The sequence below is a fragment of the Momordica charantia genome (genome assembly GCF_013281855.1).
Source record: "Momordica charantia cultivar OHB3-1 chromosome 9 unlocalized genomic scaffold, Mcharantia_2.0 BLBB01000009.1, whole genome shotgun sequence".
NCBI classification, from domain to species: domain Eukaryota; kingdom Viridiplantae; phylum Streptophyta; class Magnoliopsida; order Cucurbitales; family Cucurbitaceae; genus Momordica; species Momordica charantia.
In genome coordinates, this window is record NW_028275167.1 from 5,553,983 (window position 1) to 5,576,805 (window position 22,823).

Here is a 22,823-nt window from a genome sequence, read left to right on the forward strand (position 1 = left end):
GTTATCATCATGCATTTTAATATTACCCAATAAAAACATATATAATTAAAAAAATGTGAGATATAAATTAATAAATTGAAAACTTTTAAACAATCCTCTGTATTCCACGATATAAATTAATATGTTGGCTCATATTATTTGAATATAATTAATGTGCTAAACCTAGATTTGAGCACTTTATGGACCATGTGTTTCACGTTTCTTCCAGAAGTTTCTCTCTCCTCCGTCACCCTCTCTCAAGTGGATTTATTTCATATGTTTCGAATCTATATATATATATATATATATATATTTATTTATTTATTTATTTATTTTCCTTCTTTTTTCTTTTTTAATTCAACCTTAAAGATATTCTTAATCAGTTTAATTATAACAATTTATAATAATTTGGGTGGGAGGACACGTAATTTTTTTCTAAATTAAACCAAATTTTACATTATAAATTAGGTTAAATAGGTCATTTCACCCTTGATATATTGATTTTTCTCGATCAAATCTTTATTGCCACCAAATGTTAAAAATTAATTAATAAAATGGTTTAATATACTTTATTAATTGAATTTAAAATACTTTATGTTTTAATTTGATAAAATAGCGTACTACTCCCCCATAAAATTAAAATTTTATCCCCCATAAAATTAAAATTTTATTCTCATGACTTAGTATGTAATAACTTATTAATTATTGAACCTGAAATTGCTTGTTTTTATAGGAAACCGACCAGGTAAAATGTCGGGTACACTAATAATTGAAAGATAAAAGGAATTACTATTTTAAATTTATAATATCTTTAATTATAAAAAGGTCAGTAAATTTATTTCGGAAACAATTTTAGATTGTTGTTAATTTTGTGATCCGGAAACAACTAAAACTTTTGAAAATAATTATTTACATTTGATCAAGTGTTTTTAAAATTAAATATGCTACCAACTACATAATAAAAAAAAAAAACATTGATAATATAGAATAAAACTTTTATTTTCTTTTACTAAAAAAAAATTTTATTTTCTATTAGATCTCCTATTTTCAAACTTCTTATTGTTAAATCACTAACCAAATACCCGAAATCATTGTAACATTCTTTATAAATAAAATGTCCCACCCCACATTTATAATATTATATTTTTTAAAAAATATAAAAAGCAAATTAATAAAAGAAAAAAAGTATCTATATATAATTTATTTTTAGCCGGCTGTTTTAGGTGATATATTCAAATTTGTACATAATCTCAAGAATAATTATTTTATAAAAAGTAGATACAAAAAAAAAAAAAACAAATGAAGCAATCACATAAATAACATAAAATAAAGATGTATTTTCAAATATAACCTAAAGTTTAGAACTTTACAAAAATATCATAATTCAAATCAAACTGAATCATATTTAAGATAAAATATATTAAGAAAAGTAAAGTTTATGCTATATTCGAAAAAAAAAATATTACAATTGTGTAAATATATACTAAATTTATGTTACAAATTGAAATTTTTCAAAATAAAACTATTTTTTATTGGTTTAAATAAAAACGTAAGAATTTGAATCAGCTATCTCTAAAAAAGATTATTGATATATTAACAAGTTGAAATATGTTCAAGTTCATGAGAAGTTGAGAAAACTAAAACCATATTGAACCACTCGAGTTTGGCTCGGTTAGATAGTTTTCTGCTCCCCCTACCTTCCCTGGACTGCACGATGCATTCAAAAAGATTTTAAGACTACACATTTAATGTTTATTAAAAGTTCCCAATTTAGTCTCTCGCATTAAAAATTTTTACAATCACACACTTATTTTCCAGGAGAGAGTTGAAATGGGCTATATTTTGCCAAATAATAACCTAGAGAAGAACTTCAAAGTCCTACATAACTAAACAGAAGGTATGCAAAGTTCCACTACTAAAATTTTTGCTGACTATAAGAAAAGGAAGGGACATTAATTTCCGACTGTTTGATCTTTTATCGTTCCCGAAGGCAAATTGTCGATGTTTTTCCAACGACTGGATATTGATAGTTCATTAGTGATTGCTAACGCACAACGGTCGCTTATAAGTCAGTCGAGCGGTGAGCATACTCTTGAACCAATCCTCCGAAGAGCGATGGTCTCTCGAGCAATCTAGATGGTTTGTCAAACTCTTTAGCCAGTCCTGTTGAAAGGAAAAGAAGTGTAGGTTAAAATGTGCCTTTAGTTCCCAAACCTACCATTTTTTTTATAAGAAATCAGTTTTCATGGAGATAGATGAAAAAAATTACAAGCATAAGAAAAAACAGCTCGAATAGAGGACACTACTAGAGAAAGGGGTTCTAATCCAAAATAATAAAAACTAACAAATAATTACAAAAACTCTTAGAAATCGACCCAGCAAGAAGTATTAAAAGCTAATAAGCTCCCAAACATACTTGATCTCTCCACTCCTAAAAAATGCTAGTGGTTATGAGCTCTCTGGTGGTGCATAATCAGATGCATTATGTTTTGTTTTTCTTTTTTCTTTTTCCTATCTTTCTTTCTGATAGGAAACAATTTATTGATGGGACGAAATGACAAAAAGAGGGGAGAGACCTAATCTAGAGGGGATTACAAACAACTCTTCCATTGGCCTATAAGTGATGATAAACAATAGCTATGAGTAAGATGACAATTTACACCAAGATAGGGCCAAAAAGATAATGTACCAAGAAAAAAATGCAGATGCATTGGTATTGAATAGGCAGGAGAATTTGAATCTACTAGCATTGATACAAGTATCAAAATCAACTAAAATAATATCCAAAACTAAAAACTAGGATCAATAAGGCTAAATTACAAATTTGTTCTCTAAATATTCAAGTCGTGTCTCTATTTTCTTTTTTGGTCTAACATGTAATTTCACTCACGGTCTTTTAGTCAGAGATAGATGCCTTAACCAGTTGAGCTATGTTCAGATGGGTCAAGTTGTCAAACAAAATAGTTATCAAATCGGCCCTAAAAATAATTTTAGGTGTCGTGTGAAATTGAACCAAAAGACAATTATTTGCTATGCATCTTTTATGGGTTAAAACTTATACGTATAGGTTGTCTTGCCAATTTAGAGAAATGTTTGATTCTAGCATACTACCATGCTAACTTTGTGTCAAATATCATATGTCACACAAAAATATACAAACTAGTAGTTGCTCGAACGTAAATGAGAGAGCACTTACCTGCATCTACAACCAAAACTCTATCACAGTCCATAACTGTTGGGATTCTGTGAGCAATGCTGATAATCGTACATGTCACGAAGTCCTCCCGGATGATCTTTTGAATCACAGCGTCGGTTTGTGAATCAACCGAAGCCGTTGCCTCATCCATAAACAAGAGCTGGCTGTGCTTTAACATAACCCTTCCTAAACAGAGAAGTTGTCTCTGTCCCACACTCCAATTGTCTCCATTAGCAACCACTGGCAATTGACATAGTATAGATGATTGGTAAAATAAGTAATCTTTGAACAGAAAACAGGACAAGTTGAACCGAGATTTAGTTCGATAAGTCAGACATGGAGAACTAAGGCATGCACCTGAGGAATCGAGTTTATCGGGTTTTGCAGCAACAACATCTTTGAGTTGGCACCGCTCAAGGCTCTACACAAAGGGGAGACTTAATTATCAAAGACGACAGTAATACAATGGGAGAGAAGTTCAAAACGTTGCCAAGTTACAATGTGGATATAAAGAAATATATTCATGATCACCTTCCATATTTCTTCATCAGTGTACTGGCCAATTGGATCGATGTTGCTTCTCACGGTTCCTTCAAAGAGAACTGGTTCTTGGGGAATGATCCCGAACCGCGATCGAAGATCATGAAGACCGAGCGTGCCTATGTCAATGCCATCGACAATTATTTTCCCTCCTGAAGGCTCAACTAGCCTGAAGAAGACTTGGACTAAAGTTGATTTTCCACTCCCTGTTCGGCCAACAACTCCAATCTTTTCTCCCCCATGTATGCTTAGGGTGATACCCTTGAGAACCAATGGCGTGTTTGGACGATATCGGACCTGCAAGCAAAATTTTAAATCTATTCAAATTACTAACCAATCTTATTGGCAAGTCCCTTAATCTTTTTGATATGAGATCCTTAATATGTCCCTCGAGATGGTGGCTCTCTTGGGCTCACTAATCTTGGCCGGATTTTTTCTCTTGAGACTTGTTTGAGCTTGTTGAGCTCTGGTACGATCTTAATAGTCATAAACTTCCATCTCAAAATCAATTGTCAATAAGAGGAATAGCTCATGTATTTATAAACCTTGTTAAGTCGGATCTTTTCAATGTAGGATCTTTTAACGCTACTTAATATATGTCTAAATTATAAGATAAACTGATGACCACAGCAAAGCCATAAAACCTACATAGAAAATTGTGTTTGCAGTGAGATTGCACAAGATAAGAGGCAGAACTCATAGGAAATTACCAGCAGGTCTTGCAGATGAACATCACCATGGGCAGGCCAGTGTGAAGGAAGAAGACTATCTTTAACCCTCCATGTTGCTTCAGAGGGTATTACGGTAAACTGTTTTATTCTCTCAACAGAAACCATTTTGTTTTCAATGAAGCAACTCATATAAATGGCCAAGAACAATACAACATTCAAGGATAGTCCATAGGAAAGCGATAAACCAACAGTTGCTGCATCAGATAGAATGACTGAATTAGAAAAAGTTTTGGGAAACATTTTGACGAAGTTTGGTTGGTCTTCTCAAGAAGGTTATTACTTATTTAACATGACTAGATTTCATTAGAAACGTAGAGGTCTGCAATGTGAATACCTGGATTTATAATACTGCTAGGTAACAGGATCAAGGCCATGGTAGAGAGACAGAGGAAGAAACTCCCAAGCAACTCCAAACGGAAACCCAACCACTCCTTAGCTCCATTATTGTAAAAATCCATACTCAAATTAGTATTGACCCGTTTGATATTCTCTTGTAAGAAATTGTCTTGCTTTTGAAAAGAGCGTATCGTCATTACTCCAGTTATGCTTTCTGAAAAGTGATGGATGATAGGTGCTTTTGTGATACCATCGAGGCGAGTTAGCTCGCGAGATGACGAAAGGTAATAGCCCTGTAAATCATGAAGCAACCAAGATTTCATTTACGTTAAGATGAGATACATGTTGACAAGCTTTGTGTTCGCCTGTTATAGATGTTGGATACATGTTCTTAAAATTGCTAGGTTTGCAAGGAGAATGCAAACAAGGTCCCACATTGGTCAGGGAAGGAAGTGATCCATGGTATATGAGAGAGGATAATTCTCTTCATGGTATGAGGCATTTTGGGTGAAACCAAAAGCAAAACCGTGAGGGTTGCTAAATATGAGAAAGCAAAAGCGCTGTCTTTAACAAAAACCAAGAGAAATTGGGATGTTGTTAAATATGACTATAAATGGATGAAAAAGCAACAAATATTTCAAGCAGCCATAAGTTGAAATGCACACACCAAATTCAACGAAAACTCATACCCGGTACCACACATTAAGCCAGCCAAGTGGAATAAGGAAGAAAATTGTCGGCCAGGAATATTGACATGTAACGAAGATTATGCTGAGCAGACCGCAGTACATGATGATTACACTTCCCATGAAGATGGGAATGAACAAATCAACATTGGTTTGATCATTCGACGCCTGATCAAACCAAAATCATCTTCAGCCAAAGACTTGGTTACAGTTTCTCTTTCATAAATAACTACGTGGACTCAACAAAAAGCAAAGCATAAAAAGCTTCGATTTCTTACCCGACTTAGTACTCTTCCTGAAGGTGTAGTGTCAAAAAATGACATGGGAGCATGTAGGATGCAATTGAGAATTTGAGTGAAGAAAACCGTGGCTGTCTTGAGCCCCAAAACTGCAGTACCAAATGATCTGAAAGTATGAACCACCAATGAAGAACAAGCAAGTATTGCATAGACGGTAATGAAAAGGGAGGGATTGAATGATTTGGCATTCGCATCTGAAGTTTCATACGCCAACCAATAGTCACTGGACATGGACGATAATTGCCCTGCTAAAGATAGTCCCAACACTACAGCCACACCCCACCACCCAAAGGCCTCTGTGAAGTAAACTTTATAGACTTGCCAACTAACTTTTCCTGTTTCCCTCTCTTCATCTTGGATGAGCTTAGAAGAGCCCTTAGCCGTGTTTGGCTTGTTAACAGCAGTGTTTTTGTCATTGGCCTTGCCATGCTTGGATGAAGATTGTCGCAGCAGGGGGGCGCTTACACCTGCTTCATTACTGCTATTTTCCACACTTTCCATGGAGGTTTCATGTGCAGCAACCAAGGCCTCAAAATCTGTTCCGGCATTCAATAAATCGCTGTACTTGCCCGATTGCACAATCATCCCGTCTCGCATTACCTAGTTCAAGTGACAACAAAATATCAGCTATATACCCACGAGGGATAATTTGCTTTAGAATTTTCTACCCGAAAAAAATTGCTCTGAAAATTATAAACTTACTAAGATAAGGTCCACATTGTGCAAGAAATCAACTTGGTGAGTGACCAGTATGATAGTCTTGTCTCTGAGGACTCCCCTCACACACTCCTGTGAAAAGATCAAATAAAAATCAGTTGAACATCCTAATACTCATTTTATGTGAAATGGCAGCGAAAACAGTTTTATCACAGCCACTGATCTTTAGAAGCACCACAGTAAAGGTAAGTATAAAGACATTTATCTATACGTGACAAGATCATGTTCGTCCATTAAAAAGAAGGAACACTGCTTCTATTGCATTGTCTATGAGCATCATTGGTTCTCCTTCCAAGCAAGTGATACACAAAAGACAACCATACAGTTGAAAAATATGGCAAAGGATGCACCAAACATATGAGGAGTTAACATAATCGTAATCCCAAACTATGATAGACTAAAGCTATAAGAGTGTGCAAGTGTTGTTTGTAACTTGTCACCTTGAATATTTCTGACCCAGTGTGAGCATCAACAGCACTAAACACATCATCAAGAAGATAAATATCATGATCTTGGTATATAGCCCTGGCAAGTTGGATTCTCTGTTTCTGGCCGCCACTTAGATTGATACCGCGTTCGCCAATCTCTGTTTGATCTCCGAATTCCATGATTTCAAAATCCTTTTCTAAGCAACAAACTCGGATTACTTCCCTATATCTTTCCCTGTCCATTGGCAAACCAAATAATATGTTCTGTTCGATAGTCCCATTCTGAATCCATGAAGTTTGGGCAACATAAGCTGTTCTCCCACATACCCGGACCTGTTTTTTTGAAAGAGATATGGGGTTATAAGATTATCACAAATCCTACAAGTTAGAAATTGCAGGTTTCTACTAAGTAAAATGGTTTAGATAAATATTAAAGAAGGACATCTATATGATTAAATTCAGAATAACAAGTCCTACTGCATACGAAATCACATGCAAAATGTTAGAATAAGAGCAACTTTTTTCAGTTGTAGCTGTCAATTGAAAAAGAATCATACCCTTCCAGATATTTTGTGCATCTCACCCATAACTGAAGCTAGGAGAGAAGATTTCCCAGATCCCACAATGCCAACAATAGCTGTAAGCTCTCCTTTTCTAACATTAAGATTTATATTTTTCAAAACTTCTCCACTCTGATCATCCCAGCTAAATGACCCATCTCGAACCTCTACTGATATTCCACTATCACATCCTTCTTCCCTCTCCACTGAATTCTCCTCCAACTCCCCACTCGACATGTAACGATCTAACCTTCCAAGTGATATTACAGCTTGTGACAATGAAATTAAAGACTGAGGGAAGGTTCTGATAGGCTCCTGCACAAGTTTGAAGAGACTCATAGCTGTGAACACTGTCCCTGCATCCAGTGGAATGCCTAAGAGGATTGCAAAGCCAAAGGTAATAGTTGATATCAGCGCTGGAGCGGTCGCAGATATCGCCATAAGGGTAGATATTGAATACATAAACTTGGTAAGCCATTTAAATTCTGTACCACGGAAAGTTTGGATTCTTTTTTCAAAATGTTCCTCCCATGCTTGGAACTTAATCACACGCATATTATTAAGCATCTCATTTGTTGCTTTCATCCTTGAATCACGGCCCATCATCACTCTGAACATGAAGTTATTGTTATTCTTGGTAATAAAAATAATAAAGAAACAAACGGCCAAAATTCCAATCGCTGAAGCAGCCACTGCAGCACCAAGATAGTTATATAAGAGCACAAAGGCTACGGCAACTTGAAATGGTGTCAACCATATAGCATGTAACTGTAGAATCATATCTGAAAGTTGCTGAGCATCGACAGCCATATAATTTACTATCTGTCCAATCCCATGAGCCTGCCTGGCGGACGAGGATAACCTTAGGCCTTTCTTGTATAAAGAAGTAATAAGGGTACACCGTACAAGCATTCCTATCTTCTGGGACTGGAAATTGAAGTGATGAGTGGTTAAAACTTCAAAAAATTTAGCAACCATGAGTGTCAATACGAGGTAGTATCCTTCATAAGGGGAGCTTCTTTTTCCAGCAGTGTAATCAACAAAACTTTTGATAAGGGTAGGCCCCATAAACATGACGCCAATGCGGACAATTGCTAGAAAAGCAGTGAGGAGAACATCCTTCCAGAAGCACCGAAGCAATGTGGTTTGAACAGGGCGCTTAGATCTCTCATGTGGCTTAGGCCATTTTGATTCAAATAATGCTAACATTCTCGCAGCTCTATGTTCTGGAGAAAGGGATGGTATTTCACCGACACTTAAAGGGGCTATGTAACCCTTTTTAAGCAAAGGGTTCATCCAAAGCCATGATAATTTGGACAGTGCAGAAGCTGAAGCATAGGAACTCACAGTGGATTCATTCGAGGGTTCAAATTCCTCACTATCTCTACTATTTTCCTGTACCGCTCTGGTCACCCTAATGACGGTTGATCCTTCAATAGCAATATAAAGAAGAACAATTGACAATGGCAGCAAAACTATGAACACAATGTCATCAAACTTCAAATTGGGTTCCTCAGTTTCTTTGGTGGTAGCCAGACGAATAATCCCAGATACAGTAAAGAGACAAACAATAATGAAATTTGCAACCCAATAAAGCCGGAGTGTTAATGGGTGCCTAGCAGCTTCAAAACTCTTTTCATGGATGATCAAGATAGAAATCACTGAATGAGTTACAGCTTGAAGTAACCAAAATAATCCATTCATTAAGTTCCATGGTGGCTGCTTACTTGTAGTAAATGCTACAATGCAGAAAACAGTGCAAATAAAGGCAAAAAGAGCACTCAAAATCAAAGAGATTTTGAACCAGATCGTAGTTTCAAGACGAGTTCTATTCTTCTCAATGAGGAGTTTGTTCAAATCAGAGCCAGGCCGACCTTTGGCAGTAAATTTAGAATAAAGCTTTTGAGCTGCAAAGAATATGACTAGGAGTAGGAATAGAAGATCAAAAGAAGATAAAAGTGCTCTTTGAGGACATGGAGATAGGAAAATGAACCGCAGCCATTCGAAAATATTTGAAGGAGAAACCCCATCTGTCACAGTGCAAGAGAGCGACGTTAACCACGAAGCAGACGCCATATTCCCTGATTACCACAAAGATTATGAGTTCAGCTTCATACGTATGCTTGAGGAAACAACACTCCCTTCTCACAGTTTCCTGAAAAAAGCATATAAGTCCAAAGATTACCAACTTTTTCATCATAAAATCGCACCAAGCATCTAAAAAATACATTGAAACCAACTTCAATCAAAAAGCTACGTTAAAATCGATGCTGTTCCACGAACAAAGGCTACAAATGATAGAATCCAGTGACTTGGGAAGATTGACGGAAAATAAAATAAGAGAAACTACAGATGCACAACAGAAGCGCACCACCCAGAAACCAAAATACACAAACAACATAAAAGGGAAAGGAATAAGACAAGAACAAATAAAAGCAGAGGAACTTCCGAGATGTTGGAGGCAACTACTTGAGAAGATGAAGAAACTAAGAAAGTGTTTTACACCATAGAAATAAAACAAACTAAACCCAACCGCCAAAATAAATGGACAAATAAATGTACAATCAGTCACTAAATTCAGAGAAAGAAAAACGATCGTTCCTCAGAAAACTTCAAAAGACTTGAGCAGATAAGTGGATTACTGAATAAGCTCTGTTTCTTCCATGGAAATGGAAACAGAGACCTCAATGACTAACGAATGAAGAGATGCAGCATGGAAAAAGAAAAAGAAAAAAACAAATGAGAACCAAACGAAGAAGATAAGAGATTGCTGTGATGCAAACACTTACAGAATACAGAGAAAGGAGAAGGGATGGGAAATTCGAAATAACTGCGGAATTTAGACAAATTTTGTGATGATTTGTTTTCTTCTGGTTGTGGCCCATTTTGCTTGTTTCTCTATACACTCCACGTGCTGTGGCCGATTTTGCGAGCTCACTGCATATTTTAATTCACCAGACTCACGTTTCCCTTTTGCCCTTCCGACGGGATGAACCGGTAAAAATGTCGATGTGGATCGTGAAAATGTAGATGAAAATATCCTACAAATAAAGTTACGAGTGGAGTAAAGAAGAAGATCGTTAGTATACATAAGGACAATATTTACGTTGATATGATCAATTGGGTCTTTTGAAGTCTTTTGAGTAATTTCAAAACCAAAGTCGAGAAGGTTACGACATTATCATGGTGAGCCATAGAAGATCTAATCACTTGTTGAAGTTAAAGGTTTTAATTATACCCCATAATGGTGTTTCAATTATGCATGTATTACTTGGGAGTTTTGTTTTAGTCCTTGACATCTAAAATTCTTTCAAAACGATAACATGAGGGTGAGTTGTAAAAATCAAGGTTACATATGAGAGCACGAGACGATGAGTTGTAAATTAAAATAATGGAAGAGTTTTAGTCGCATATGAAATGACACTAAATAGGGAGAGAAGCATATTTAAGGGTTAGAATTTTAGTTGAAATAGCATCGTCTAGCGGGGGAAGTCGGGGAAGTCGTGCGCCATGGTAAAAGTTACATCGGTAAAATTCAACACCCTCAATGATTGTGGAAGGCCATGCATTATAAAAGTCAAATATGAGTGTGGGATCATTTAAGGACGTTTCGTAAGAGAAATATATTCGTTGAGAGAAAAATAGTTGAAAGTTGAGATGAGTGGAAATCATGGGTCCATGGAAATTATGAGAACGGCAACGAAAACTGATTGACTGTGAAAAAAAAACAATTTCCACCCGTAACAAATTTGTCATAGTGGTCCCTAGGTTCGAATGTGTTCAATTTATTTATCTTTCCTCTTTGTTCATATCTTAATCCTTATTTTCGTCAATTAATCAAGAGGGGAGACCTTAATATCGTTCATTGCTAATGGTTTGCATCACCGATAACTTTATTTATAACCTTCAATTTTGTTTCCTCTTCAAACAACATAATTTCAAATGGGAGTAGAGTTTTCAAATTTTGTTTAGCTCATTGCTTCATCACACATTTTCATCTTTATTTATTTTTAACAATGAAACTAACCGAACGACTAGTCTAAACAATTTTAAAAACTAAAATAAAACATTCCAAAGGCTAAAATAAAATAAATATGAAAACTTAAGTTAAAATAAAATTAATTACAAATTTGTACAGATCAAAATAAAATAAGCAATGAAAGTTAAAATAACAAAATAAATATTAAATCAATAAGTTTTAGAGATGTCTATATCGATGGTTAACATTAAATGGTACGTGTAGGATGAGATTGATTGAATCTAAAGCGAGCGGTAATTAACATATATATATATATATAACTGTTTAAGTATTTGAACATGGTAACCAACCAATCAAAACACGTCAGTAAGGACGTCTTTTTGCTCTAGTAAATAAAAAATTCATATATAGGGTATAAAAGTTCAGATTTTTTTTAATACTATAACATTAAAAAAAAAAAGCAAAAGAGAGAGAAAAAAAAAACGGAATCTGACATTTAATTTAAAATCAGGCCCCAACACGAAGTTAAAAGAAAAAGCGTTCACATATATTACACGAATATAATAAAATGCTATCTCGTGGATCACGTGTTTCACACTGCTTATAAAGATTTATCTTTCCTCTTCCTCAATTTATTATTATTTTTTCCCATTTTTGTCCCTTTCTCCATTAACTAATTGTACGGCTAATATTTTAGATGGTTTTCATCTTTCCGTTTAGTATTTCATTTTTTTAATTCTAAAATTTACTCTTATTGTATACAGAATTTTCAATTAAATCATCACTTCGCAGGATTCATACAGTGAAACAACCAATTTAGGAAGCAATTTTGTTTGTATGTTGTTTTATTTGTTTAATATACTTTTTAACCAAATAAACTAGATTTACACTTAGAATTTATATTTTTCTTATTTATTAATTTGAACATAACTTAATTGGTTAAGTCATTCCACTTCGAATCTCCTCACATATTGTGCAAAATATATGGTCAAATTTTGTTATTTTAAAATCAAACATCATCATTCTTTTTGACAAATTTTAATTAAAATTAATTTGTGAAAAATGAAACCAATATAAAAAGATGAAATTTTTTGACGAATTTTAATTAAAATTAATTTGTGAAAAAAGAAACCACTATAAAAAGATGAAATATAAAATTTTAAAAATTTCGAGAGCGAAATTGAAAAAAATAATACATACATTAAATAGAGATAATATATTAAACAAATATTTTAAATTTTACACTAGTATATATCTCTAATGTTGATGCCAAAATCTTCCTCGAATACTGCAAAGCGATCTGCAGTGAATCCTAGCGAGTGGATTTGGAGCGAGCTATTCCAGAAGATCTGCAAAAACAAGTAAAGCACTCTGACGTTTAAGTTACTTTAGAATTCGAGCTAGACATATCAAATTCATATAGATTCTCATACATTATTAGGTGAAATGTGAGTGTATTTATAGTCGGGTAATGAGTAATTCCCAGTTCCATCAATCTAATTTACTATTCCAAGGCAGCTGACCTACCAAGTACTGTTAGTCGCACCGACGACTAGCCCTAATTCCTTCAACAACTGACCTTGGGACTCGTTCCTATAGTCAGAAGCCCCACACACAACCTAATAGCTCGGTATGCATCCTTCCTTGGTAGGACAACTCGACCTTCGGATAGCATCTCAACCTCCCAACATCCAAGATTTATTATTATTTTTTTTTTTATAAAGTAGAGAGGACATGAAATTCATAACATGAATTAAAATACTCTAAATACTTTTTTTAATTCAATAATTATAGGATGGAGAACCAAACCAAATAACTTACTACCTTATATTTTTCAGAAAAAAACAATTGAATAACATATTCTAAAGTCAATTGAATAATTGAATCTCCAAGCTGAAATTTTGTCGTGGGTGTAGTTAGGAAAAATAAAAAATAAAAAACAAAAATTTGATGTGTATATTTAAATAAAGCCAAAAAAAATTGCTGGTCCTTGGTGTAAGAAATAAGAATCTGAGGCACGCCTTTGTCGTTTTACAAAGCACGTGAATCAGGCCTCTGCAGTTCGGACTTCGGGTCAAAGCGGCTTCGAAAAAGTGGGGAAAAAAATTAATAATTGTTTACCCTTGACTTTTTGCTATTTTTTTTTAAATTACCAAAAATAAAATTATTTTGAAACATATTTTAAACCCAAACTAATTTTTAAAATAATGTTGTTTTTTAAAATTATAGGTTAATTGTCGACGACATACGCCATCGGAACCAGAGCTGGAGACGACCTGATATTGTACGTTGCGACATGTGGTAAAGGTCATGAACGAATAAAATTCGTATTATTTTTAAAATTAATTTGTAATTTGTAATGTTTTAATAATAAGTTGTATATTTTTATCATAAAATTTTTAGTTTTGTCTTGCAATTTCAATTTTTACCGATTCAATCATTAATTTTGACAGAAGTAAAACTAACTTGTTAATTTAATGAAAATTAAACTATTGGACAAAATTAAGTTTTATTAACTCCTGAAATCGATTATAAAAGTAATAATTTAATAACTAATGATCGGTTTTTTTTTTTCAAAAATAAAATTGGTAAGGCTTTCTTGTTTTATTTTAATATTTAATTTTTATTTGCTTATTAGATTTATTTCGGCCCATGTATTTTCTTTTTGGTCCTAGATCTTTTAAGTTTTCAAAATTGGATAATCATCACAAAAAATCATTGTGTAATGGGCATTAACCATCCATCTTTAGATTTTCGTACATTCAATCATTAAAATTAAAAAATAAGAAAAGAAAACAGAATAAAGTAACAAGGACTGGTTTGAAAGCAATTTTGTTTTTTATTTTATATTTGAAAAAAGTTAAACCCATCAATACTATTCCTGCTTCTGTGTTTTGTTTTAAAAAGTAAAAAAAATAAAATAAAATTTAGAAAATTGAATAACAAAACAATTGTGAGAATTAAATAAAAATGGAAACTGTTATGGAGAGAGACCAGAGGAGAGCCTCAAAAAGGGCCCGGTGCTTGGCGACCCAAGCTAGCCCCCCGACTGACCAGTGGTCGGCGTCCGAGCAGTTCTCGGTCCCCCAGTCGAGAACTTTAGAAAATCGACTTAATCGCGATGCATGCCGGCCCGAATCCATCGCTCCCAACTCTTGATCCAACGACAAGCCCATAACAAGATACGCTGGTCCAGATAACTAGGTTTCCTAAGATGTAATAAGATTCGACTTCTGTAATTTCTAGAGGGATTGAGATTTAACTTCCCCTAAAGATACGCCTAAATATCCTACGTTCTACACTTGACTACTTCGATACTAACTTAAGCATCGGAGCCCGTGTGGCATGAGCCACACCGATCTTAGGGTTATTTTGTTTTGATCCCTTTCGTATTTAGAAAATTTGTGCAAATATAGAAAAATATCAGGAAATCAAAATTCTGCATCAACAGAAATTGTTACCCGACAAAAATAATAACCTAGTTTCGGTTGGTATTGGTGTGACATTTATCGAAACGACGGTGATGTTTAATCTGAATACTGAGAGCAAGAGTGAAGAGATAACTTAGAAAAGTAAAAAAAAAAATGGTTGTACGGCAATAATGCATAATTTAAATGATTGTGAACGATCCAAGTGCCTTATGTTAGTGAAAGAATAAATTCGTGCTCGACTACAAGTTGTTATCTAACCGACCAATCATGACAAAACTCATGAAAAGTTTGAGATCAGATTTTATTAGTGAGCTAAAAGAAATTACTAATTTAGTTCCGATAGACATGTTTTGGATTTAGCTGATCTATGGCCCGGTTAGCATATAGCACAATCATCTAAATAAATAAACATGTAGCATATCTAATATAATAATGACTTGTAATGTCAACTGTCAAGAATGATTTGTAAATTTGACCCAACTATAAAGACTAAATTGAAACTTTTATAAATAATAGATATCAAATTGAAAACAAACTCAAATTATAGAGACTAAATTGGTAATTTAACTGTATTAGCAATGTAAATTATAGGTTAAATATATGTTTGAGTCCCTGACGTTCGAGTCTTTTTCAATTTAGTCTCTATTATTTAAAAAGTTTTAATGCGGTCTCTAATGTTTTAATATTTTTCAATTTAACCCTCACTGTTGGTGAATATTAAAATTAGCTAACAACAAAATTACATGATATAATATTTAATGAACCTGCGAAAAGTTAGAGGAGAAAAAAGGTTATAAAACTCGAAACTACAATTACTTAGAAATTTGGACAATGAATGACAAAACTTCTCTCTCTTGGATGTCTTTTTTTTTCATTTAAATTTCCATCAATTCAATAAGTATATATGTCATGTAAATTCATCATCAGTAAATTTTAACATTTAACGATAGTGAAGACTAAATCCAAAAATGTTAAAACATAAATGACCTAATGGAATTGATGACTTTTTTTAAAAGAAAAAATAAGTGTATTTTTAACAATCATATATGTGCACCCGATTATAAAACGATGAAAGTAAATTATGATTATGACACCTCTCGATCAAATGAAAATAACCTCTAAAAATGGGGTAAAGTAGGAAAAAGTTGATTTCCTCCCCCAAACATGGCCTACCAATTGGTTACCATAGAAAGTTTGTTAGATTACTAATTTAGTGGTTGAATTTTTAGGGTTGTGTCTGATACGTCTAAGAATTTCTAATTTTATATCGTCTAATTAGTTTTTGAACTTTCAGAACTTTCTAATATGTCTATAAACTTTTAATTTTGTGTTTAATAAGTTCTTCCCTTATTTGACATTTTATTAAAATTAAAATATCTATTAGACACCGATTTGTGTTTGTAACTTTCAATTCTGTGTTTGTTAAGTGTTTTAAAGTTTTTTTTTTTCTTTCTTCAGGATGGAGTGAGAATCTAAGACTTTCTATTCAAACTGTTCACTTTGGGCAGAGAAAATTATAATTACTTCCCTTTGCAATATATAATTATTTTCTTTTGACAAAATTAATGGGACAAGTCACGATGTACCTCTTTAGACTATTTTATAATATCCCTTCTAATTAAAAAATTAAACATAAATTTTGTTTTATTATTTAATATTATTTTATGATATTTGCCTTTTTCGGAGAAGATTGTCGTGTTGTCTAATCTAAGCGATAAGATTGGAGGTAAATGTGACCATATTTGAATTATCAATAAATAACGATTTATAAGTCAAGTGTAATTCAATATCTATAATTTTTAAATTAAAAAAATGATATCTATCACTTTTCATAATAATTTAAAATTTAGGATTCTGGTCATAAGATAGTTGTTTAAATGGGTTACACTATATTGGAGAGTGATTATAGTCCAAGAAGAATAACATAAAATATAAGGAGAAAAGAAATAAAAGAAAAAAAATATTAAATTATTCTACAAGAAGCACTAAAAATATTTTTTAAAATTTAGGACCAATCATGAAAAATATTTATTATCCAGCACTCTATTTTGGTTCCAATACTTTCACCATTACTTCATTTTAGTATTTATACTTTCAAAACGTTTGTTTTTGTCATTGTATTTTAGAAAAGGTAGCAATTTTAGTCAATATTTACAAAAATTTAATACAAACTTTATACACAACGAAAACCCTTTAATATAATGTTATAGGGAACAAAACGGTCCAAACCAGACGAGAGGTTGGGCCGTTAAAGAAGAAATGGGCTCGAGATCATCAACCTCAGCCGACCCAGCATCCCGACGTTGATCTAGCGCCACGTCGCCGAGCAGTTCTCGACCCCCCGCCGAGAACTATAACTGCCCACCTGACCGTTTCACAAATTCCCGTTTTGCAATTACGACCGTTTCGTAGTTACGCCAGTAACGGGTCTAAAGATCAAGATTCGACGAGAATTCCTATAGGACTGATATAAGAGGGAGGGGGGACCGGACCCTTGAGGGTATGTTCTAAAAACCCGACATCTATATTTTACTTCTCCTATTATTCTTACTTAGGCATCGGAGCCCGTGTGACAAAAATCACACCAGTTTAGATATTGGTTTTTTAGGTGTTTGGTTCCTGATCATCAAGTTTGCTGTGTATTGGAGATAAGAATCAGATTGGTCGAAATTCATGCATCAACATAAAAAATCATTACTATATTTAAAAAAATATATTAAATATAGCATCATGTCTAAATTATGATATAAAAAAAATAAATAAAAATTGAAAATATAGAAACAAAAAGTATTTTAATCCAATAATAAAACACACCATACACCCGTAGGTTTTTATTAATTTAATTGAGAAAGGTATGTTTATATATATATATATATATATATATTTTTTTTTAACTTTTAAGAAAGAGAAAAAGTGGATTTTAAAAATGTTTTATCGTTTTTATTGACGAGACAAAAGATTTTTTTTCCTTTCTTATGTCATTCAGGGACACGAGAACAAAGATTATGAAGGAGGGCCCCACCACTGAATGTATCTATAACGTGTGAACAGTTTGCTGCTTTCTGCTGCTTCTCTCACAACGAAATATATATATATATATATATATATATAAAACAAATTTCTTGCTTTCCCTCTTTTTTTTTAATCAGACATTTCTTTTAACAAACAAATTTCTTGCTCTTACATTAAGACGTTTCATTTTTTACCACCAAATCATTGATGGACAAAAAAGGTTGGTTTTTTTCTTTTTTAAACCTTCCAAAACTTAGGATATATATATATGTATGTATTTTTTTCTTTTTGGATAATATAGGAGATTTCCTATTTGAGATGAAAAAATATAATTTTGATTTATGAACGGATGATATTGATTTATTTTATCGTGTAGAGGGAGTACCATAGGAAAGCCCACCCCTCCTTTGATGTAAAAAGATATTCCAGTAATTACTTGAATCAAATCTTATAATTACCTCTTTTTCCAAGCTTGTTTGGACATACAGTTCCATCAAATCTTCAATTTGAAAGTTATATGGATTTCGGTCGACACTAGCTTTGGAGTTAAAAGCATCTTGTTCTCTACAGAATTGAGGTTCAATCCCGGTCTCTACCTTTGTTCTACTAAAAAAGCAATGGATTTCTTTTAGTGATTAATTTAAATTACAAATTTAGTTATTAAATTTTTAAAATGGTATATAATAAGTCTTTGCACTTAGAAAAAGTTTAATAAGTTGTTTATTATTGTGTCTAACCAATTTTTAAAAGGTGTCTAGTAAGTCACCCAACTATTAGATATATGTATTTATTTTCTTAATTTAGATCCCAAGTTTGTAATTTACCAATGAAAAACAATTAGAGAACAAACTTGTAATTTAACTTTATTTTTAATTATAGTATTAATCTTATCCATTAGTTAATATTAAAATTCATACCCAACAATTAATTAATTAACCATTAACATAATTATTTTTTGAAATAAATGAGAGTTAGCATTAAATAACTACTTTAAGTCAGTTTAAACAGTTCGACAGTCGACACTAGGTTAAGCCATATCTTATCCATCGATCGATCATTGTCATGTACCAGTCGAACTTAAAGAACATCTGTAGGTACAAAGGTGACATATATGTTCTCCAACAAAACACCATGATTCTAAGTGGTTGGAAGCTCTGTCGGGAACTCACCTCTATAATAGAAACTTCCGTCTCTCACGCAAAGTACAAAATTGTATTTTCTTTTAAGTATAGTTTGGATAGTGTATTGACTCGAGTGTCGGAATGTTAATTTTGTCTTGCAAGTCCTCTTTGTACATCAATAACATAAGTCTGAACTTCGCGACCAAACTTGATCATTTCAGTGATCAAAAGGGTTGATCGTGACAGGGAGTATCCTAAATTAAAATTTGAAATATAGTAGGCACTCAAAATTCGACGGGAAATTTATTTTTTAATAGGTAGTTTCTTTTATACTCCGGTAAATTTATAGTTTTTCCACAAATGATTACAAATACAAAAAAATGATAAAGACAACCATTTTTTTAAATTAATCAATCAAATAATAGTAATTCGATGTGTTTTCCGACACCAAATGTTGTAGGATCAAGCGGTTGTTCCATGAGATTAGTCGAGTTGCGCGTAAATTGGTCCAGACGCCCACGGATATAAAGAAAATAATAATAATAATAATAATTTAGTGGAGTCTTATTTGATGTTGTAGTGATTGATTAACATAAGCTAACTAAAACATTGATTAACAATAATCATAATAACCATTATTAACTTATATATTAATTCACCATAATCACGGGTCTCTCTATTTTTTTTTTTTTGAAACACGGGTGTATTAAATCTTGCTATATTTGTAATAATTTTACTAGCTGCCAAGTTATCGAGAAAAAATAGTCAAAGTTCCAGAGCCTGTGAAAATTTCAGAAGGACTAAGATCAATTAGTCAAGAACATTCCTTTATCAAAAGAAGAAGAAAAAAAAAGAAAGAAAAAGTCAACAACATTCCATTAACATCTCGTGAAATTAAATTATATTGAGTTAATTTTAGTTTCTAAAAGGAGAGAAAATAAATACTGAAGTGAGATTGTTCCTGCTAAAACTAAGTGCCTAATAAAAAATATGAGGATCTGTCTATGTCGATCACGTAGCACAAACTAAGAATGACACTGTCCAAAAACATGATAAAGTTTTGTGTACCTCTGGAGATATCGGAGAAATGAGAAGATGATCATTCTTAATAAGTTAATTATTAATTAATTGTATTGTTTTTTCTTTTAGTACAGCACTTTAGAGATATAAAGCGTCGAACCTCCAATCTCGAAAGATGAAGTACACGCTAGAGCTATTAATCAATTGTATTGTTATCTTAGTTCAAGAAGGGAAAAAATAAAATTAGCCAAAAATCCTGTTATATTTGCAGCAAACTTCTACTTTTGATTGTTTTGGGCTATTGTAGCCCACTATTTCTGGGCTTGTCATCATCATATCCAAGCCCAATAAACTGGGCCTGGGAAAGCGGAAGCCCAATAAGAAACCGGGCCCATGACGACATACCGTCCAAAGGGAGGAGGATTGTAGCTAGAAAGTACTAGAAGCGTCGTTTCACGCTCTTTTATTTCGAGAACCCGCTTGGTTTATCTTCTGAATCTAGGGTTTCGGTTTCATCTTCCTCTTTTTCTCTAGGGTTTTTCACTTTCTTCTCAATCTTCTTATAGTCCGAAGCAATGAGGTAAGCACCGGATTTTTCCACTGATTCTGTCGAGTTTCATTTTTTACGATCTGTGATTTTGCGATCGTTGTTTTCGCTGTTTTTACTTCTCCTACTGTGTTGGCTGGCTTGATATTCATCACATGACTGTAGCTTCGGCTTGGATTATTCTCTCTTTTTACTTTGGTTATGGGAATCGGAGTCCTCTTGTGAGTGGGTGGGTTGAATTGTGTTGCGCTCTCGAGGAAGTGCTGGTGGTTGCGTTTGAATTGCTGTTTCTTACGGGCTTGGACTCTGTAAGGGCTCGTATTTGGGCTTAGTATTGTGAGGAACATTGAGGTGATTTATTGAGGGTTTTAACGGTTCCTGCTTTTCTCACTTGGGGGGTTGCAACTTTTTATTCCTGTATTGACTATATATTTTTGTGTTATTTTTCTCTTATGTTCGGTCATTTCTCTAAGGGTCCCAGGATTGTTGGTCAAATCATATATATTCGAGGTTGCGAACAAGTTCTTTTATTGACATCATGTACTATACATTTGATGGATATGCACTTTCTTTTAAGTTTATAGTAGCTTGAAATTAAACTTTCGGTTGTTGGGTCCGCATCACAGCTGTGGCTTCTTGTTGAGGCGATATTATGATTATAGTCAACATAGTCAACTCAGGCTCTTTGTCTTGTTGCTTTTTTCGGCTGAATTGATTTATTCCCAAACAGCGTCTTGGCTGGTCGTAGTAAATTTTGTGTTGGTGGCTGTGCTCCTTGAATAGCGTGGGCTCTAAATTTTGATCTTGTTAAATTGATTCGTTGATTGACTTTTTTTATAAACATGACTTTTGAAACTGTTGCGATTGTTTATCCCATCTCTGGTTATTGATAACATCTAATACAATGTAGCCGCCATCCTGAGGTGAAGTGGGCCCAGAGATTGGACAAGGTCTTTATCACTGTGCAACTTCCAGACTCGAAGGATTCTAAGGTTAATCTTGAGCCAGATGGAGTATTCACTTTCTCAGGCAGTGCTGGTTCAGAGAATCACCATTATGAACTGAAGTTGGAGCTTTTCGATAAAGTCAATGTTGAAGTACGTTGACATATTACTTCTCTCTAGATTCCTGGCATAACTCTTCGGTTTATTGTTTTGAAAATTGGGTTGAAATAATTGGGAAACAAATTCTGGGAGTCATTGAATCTTACTACTTGGTGATTTTGACATACAGATTACTTGTTGTATCAGGAAAGTAAAGTTAACATTGGAGTTCGAAGCATATTCTGTATTTTAGAAAAGGCAGAGAAGGGATGGTGGAAAAAGCTATTGCGTGGAGATGGAAAGCCACCCCATTACGTCAAAGTAGATTGGGACAAATGGGTGGATGAGGATGAAGATAATGGTAGTTTAGTTGTGCTTTATGTTGTTGGATTATTACTATGTATTATACTTCTCATCCTCTCTTACTGACTGATAATGTGTGTTGATGATCTCTTTGGCTGCGCAGGAACTGCTGGTCTAGGTGACTTGGATTTGGGGGGCATGGACTTTTCGGTAAGTTCATGTTGAAGTGATTGCTATGTTTTGTACTACCCCATATCTCGTTCTAATCACTGTTTTATCTTGCAGAAATTTGGCGGTATGGGTGGTATGGGTGACATGGGCATGGGCATGGGCATGGGCGACATGGGCGACATGGGCGACGATAATGACTCCGATGAGAGTGATGATGATGGTAAGTTCCTGTCTTGCATGAGCAATGCTGAATGATATATTGTGCATAATTTTTTCTCGATTGTATCTGAAGTGGTTGAACCTTGCGATGCTAGTGTCTAGAAGACAGTCTTAGTACTACATTGTCCAGACTTGTGTTTACTTAAATTTTTTGCTTTATATGGCTGAAAGATTAATTGGTCGTGTTAATGATTTTTCTGTTCTTCCTTGTAGAACAAGAGATGTCAAAGCCAGAAAAAAGCGGCGATAATGCCGAAACTGCCAAGCCTGTGGAAGTCGTCAAAGAAGGTGGAGTTGGGTCCTCGGAAGAGAAAAAGGAAGCTGCACCACCAAGCATATGATTTTGCGTGGTTCTTAGTATCCAAGCATTTGATAATGGTTTCATGGTTGTGGCTTGAATTTTTGAGCTTTATGTGGCCTATTTCACTGTGTATCTCTGGAACTGCTATTTTTGAATCTGCTTAATCTTGCAATCCAGGAGAAGTATTATTTCACTAGCTTAGAG

The 22,823-nt window shown here is 33.7% G+C and overlaps 2 protein-coding genes across 5 annotated transcripts; one reads left to right on the forward strand and one right to left on the reverse strand.

Annotated features, from left to right (window-relative positions):
• Positions 1-1,708: 1,708 nt before the first annotated feature.
• LOC111017962 (ABC transporter C family member 4) lies at positions 1,709-10,411 on the reverse strand. Of its 4 annotated transcripts, none has more exons than XM_088117058.1 (12): positions 10,262-10,411; positions 7,470-9,627; positions 6,925-7,245; positions 6,470-6,556; positions 5,747-6,367; positions 5,472-5,636; positions 4,781-5,075; positions 4,426-4,640; positions 3,707-4,012; positions 3,533-3,596; positions 3,176-3,415; positions 1,709-2,142 (listed from the first exon to the last, which is right to left on the reverse strand). In XM_088117058.1, the coding sequence occupies exons 2-12, from the start codon at positions 9,546-9,548 to the stop codon at positions 2,042-2,044; spliced, it is 4,494 nt and encodes a 1,497-aa protein (XP_087973184.1). In that variant the 5' UTR covers positions 9,549-9,627; positions 10,262-10,411; the 3' UTR covers positions 1,709-2,041. The 4 variants fall into 4 exon arrangements, with proteins under 4 accessions (XP_087973184.1, XP_087973183.1, XP_087973185.1 ...); XM_088117057.1 differs by lacking the exon at positions 10,262-10,411 and adding an exon at positions 10,115-10,255; XM_088117059.1 differs by lacking the exons at positions 5,472-5,636; positions 10,262-10,411 and adding an exon at positions 10,115-10,255.
• Positions 10,412-20,456: 10,045 nt separating this feature from the next.
• Positions 20,457-22,815, forward strand: LOC111017953 (HSP20-like chaperones superfamily protein). The gene is made up of 6 exons (XM_022293856.2): positions 20,457-20,615; positions 21,493-21,679; positions 21,833-21,986; positions 22,092-22,138; positions 22,214-22,319; positions 22,532-22,815. Exons 1-6 carry the CDS (start codon positions 20,611-20,613, stop codon positions 22,657-22,659), a joined length of 627 nt encoding a protein of 208 aa, XP_022149548.1. The 5' UTR covers positions 20,457-20,610; the 3' UTR covers positions 22,660-22,815.
• Positions 22,816-22,823: the final 8 nt, after the last annotated feature.

Excerpts from the sequence above, each read along its gene's own strand:
- LOC111017962 (XM_088117058.1), bottom strand. The coding sequence starts at position 9,548 with ATGGCGTCTGCTTCGTGGTTAACGTCGCTCTCTTGCACTGTGACAGAT. Across the intron at positions 6,368-6,469 it reads ACAATGTGGACCTTATCTTA|GTAATGCGAGACGGGATGAT; the intron begins GTAAGTTTATAA and ends CACTTGAACTAG. Across the intron at positions 4,641-4,780 it reads TAGCAGTATTATAAATCCAG|CAACTGTTGGTTTATCGCTT; the intron begins GTATTCACATTG and ends TATCTGATGCAG.
- LOC111017953 (XM_022293856.2), top strand. Across the intron at positions 21,987-22,091 it reads GGATGAGGATGAAGATAATG|GAACTGCTGGTCTAGGTGAC; the intron begins GTAGTTTAGTTG and ends TTGGCTGCGCAG. Across the intron at positions 22,139-22,213 it reads TGGGGGGCATGGACTTTTCG|AAATTTGGCGGTATGGGTGG; the intron begins GTAAGTTCATGT and ends TTTATCTTGCAG.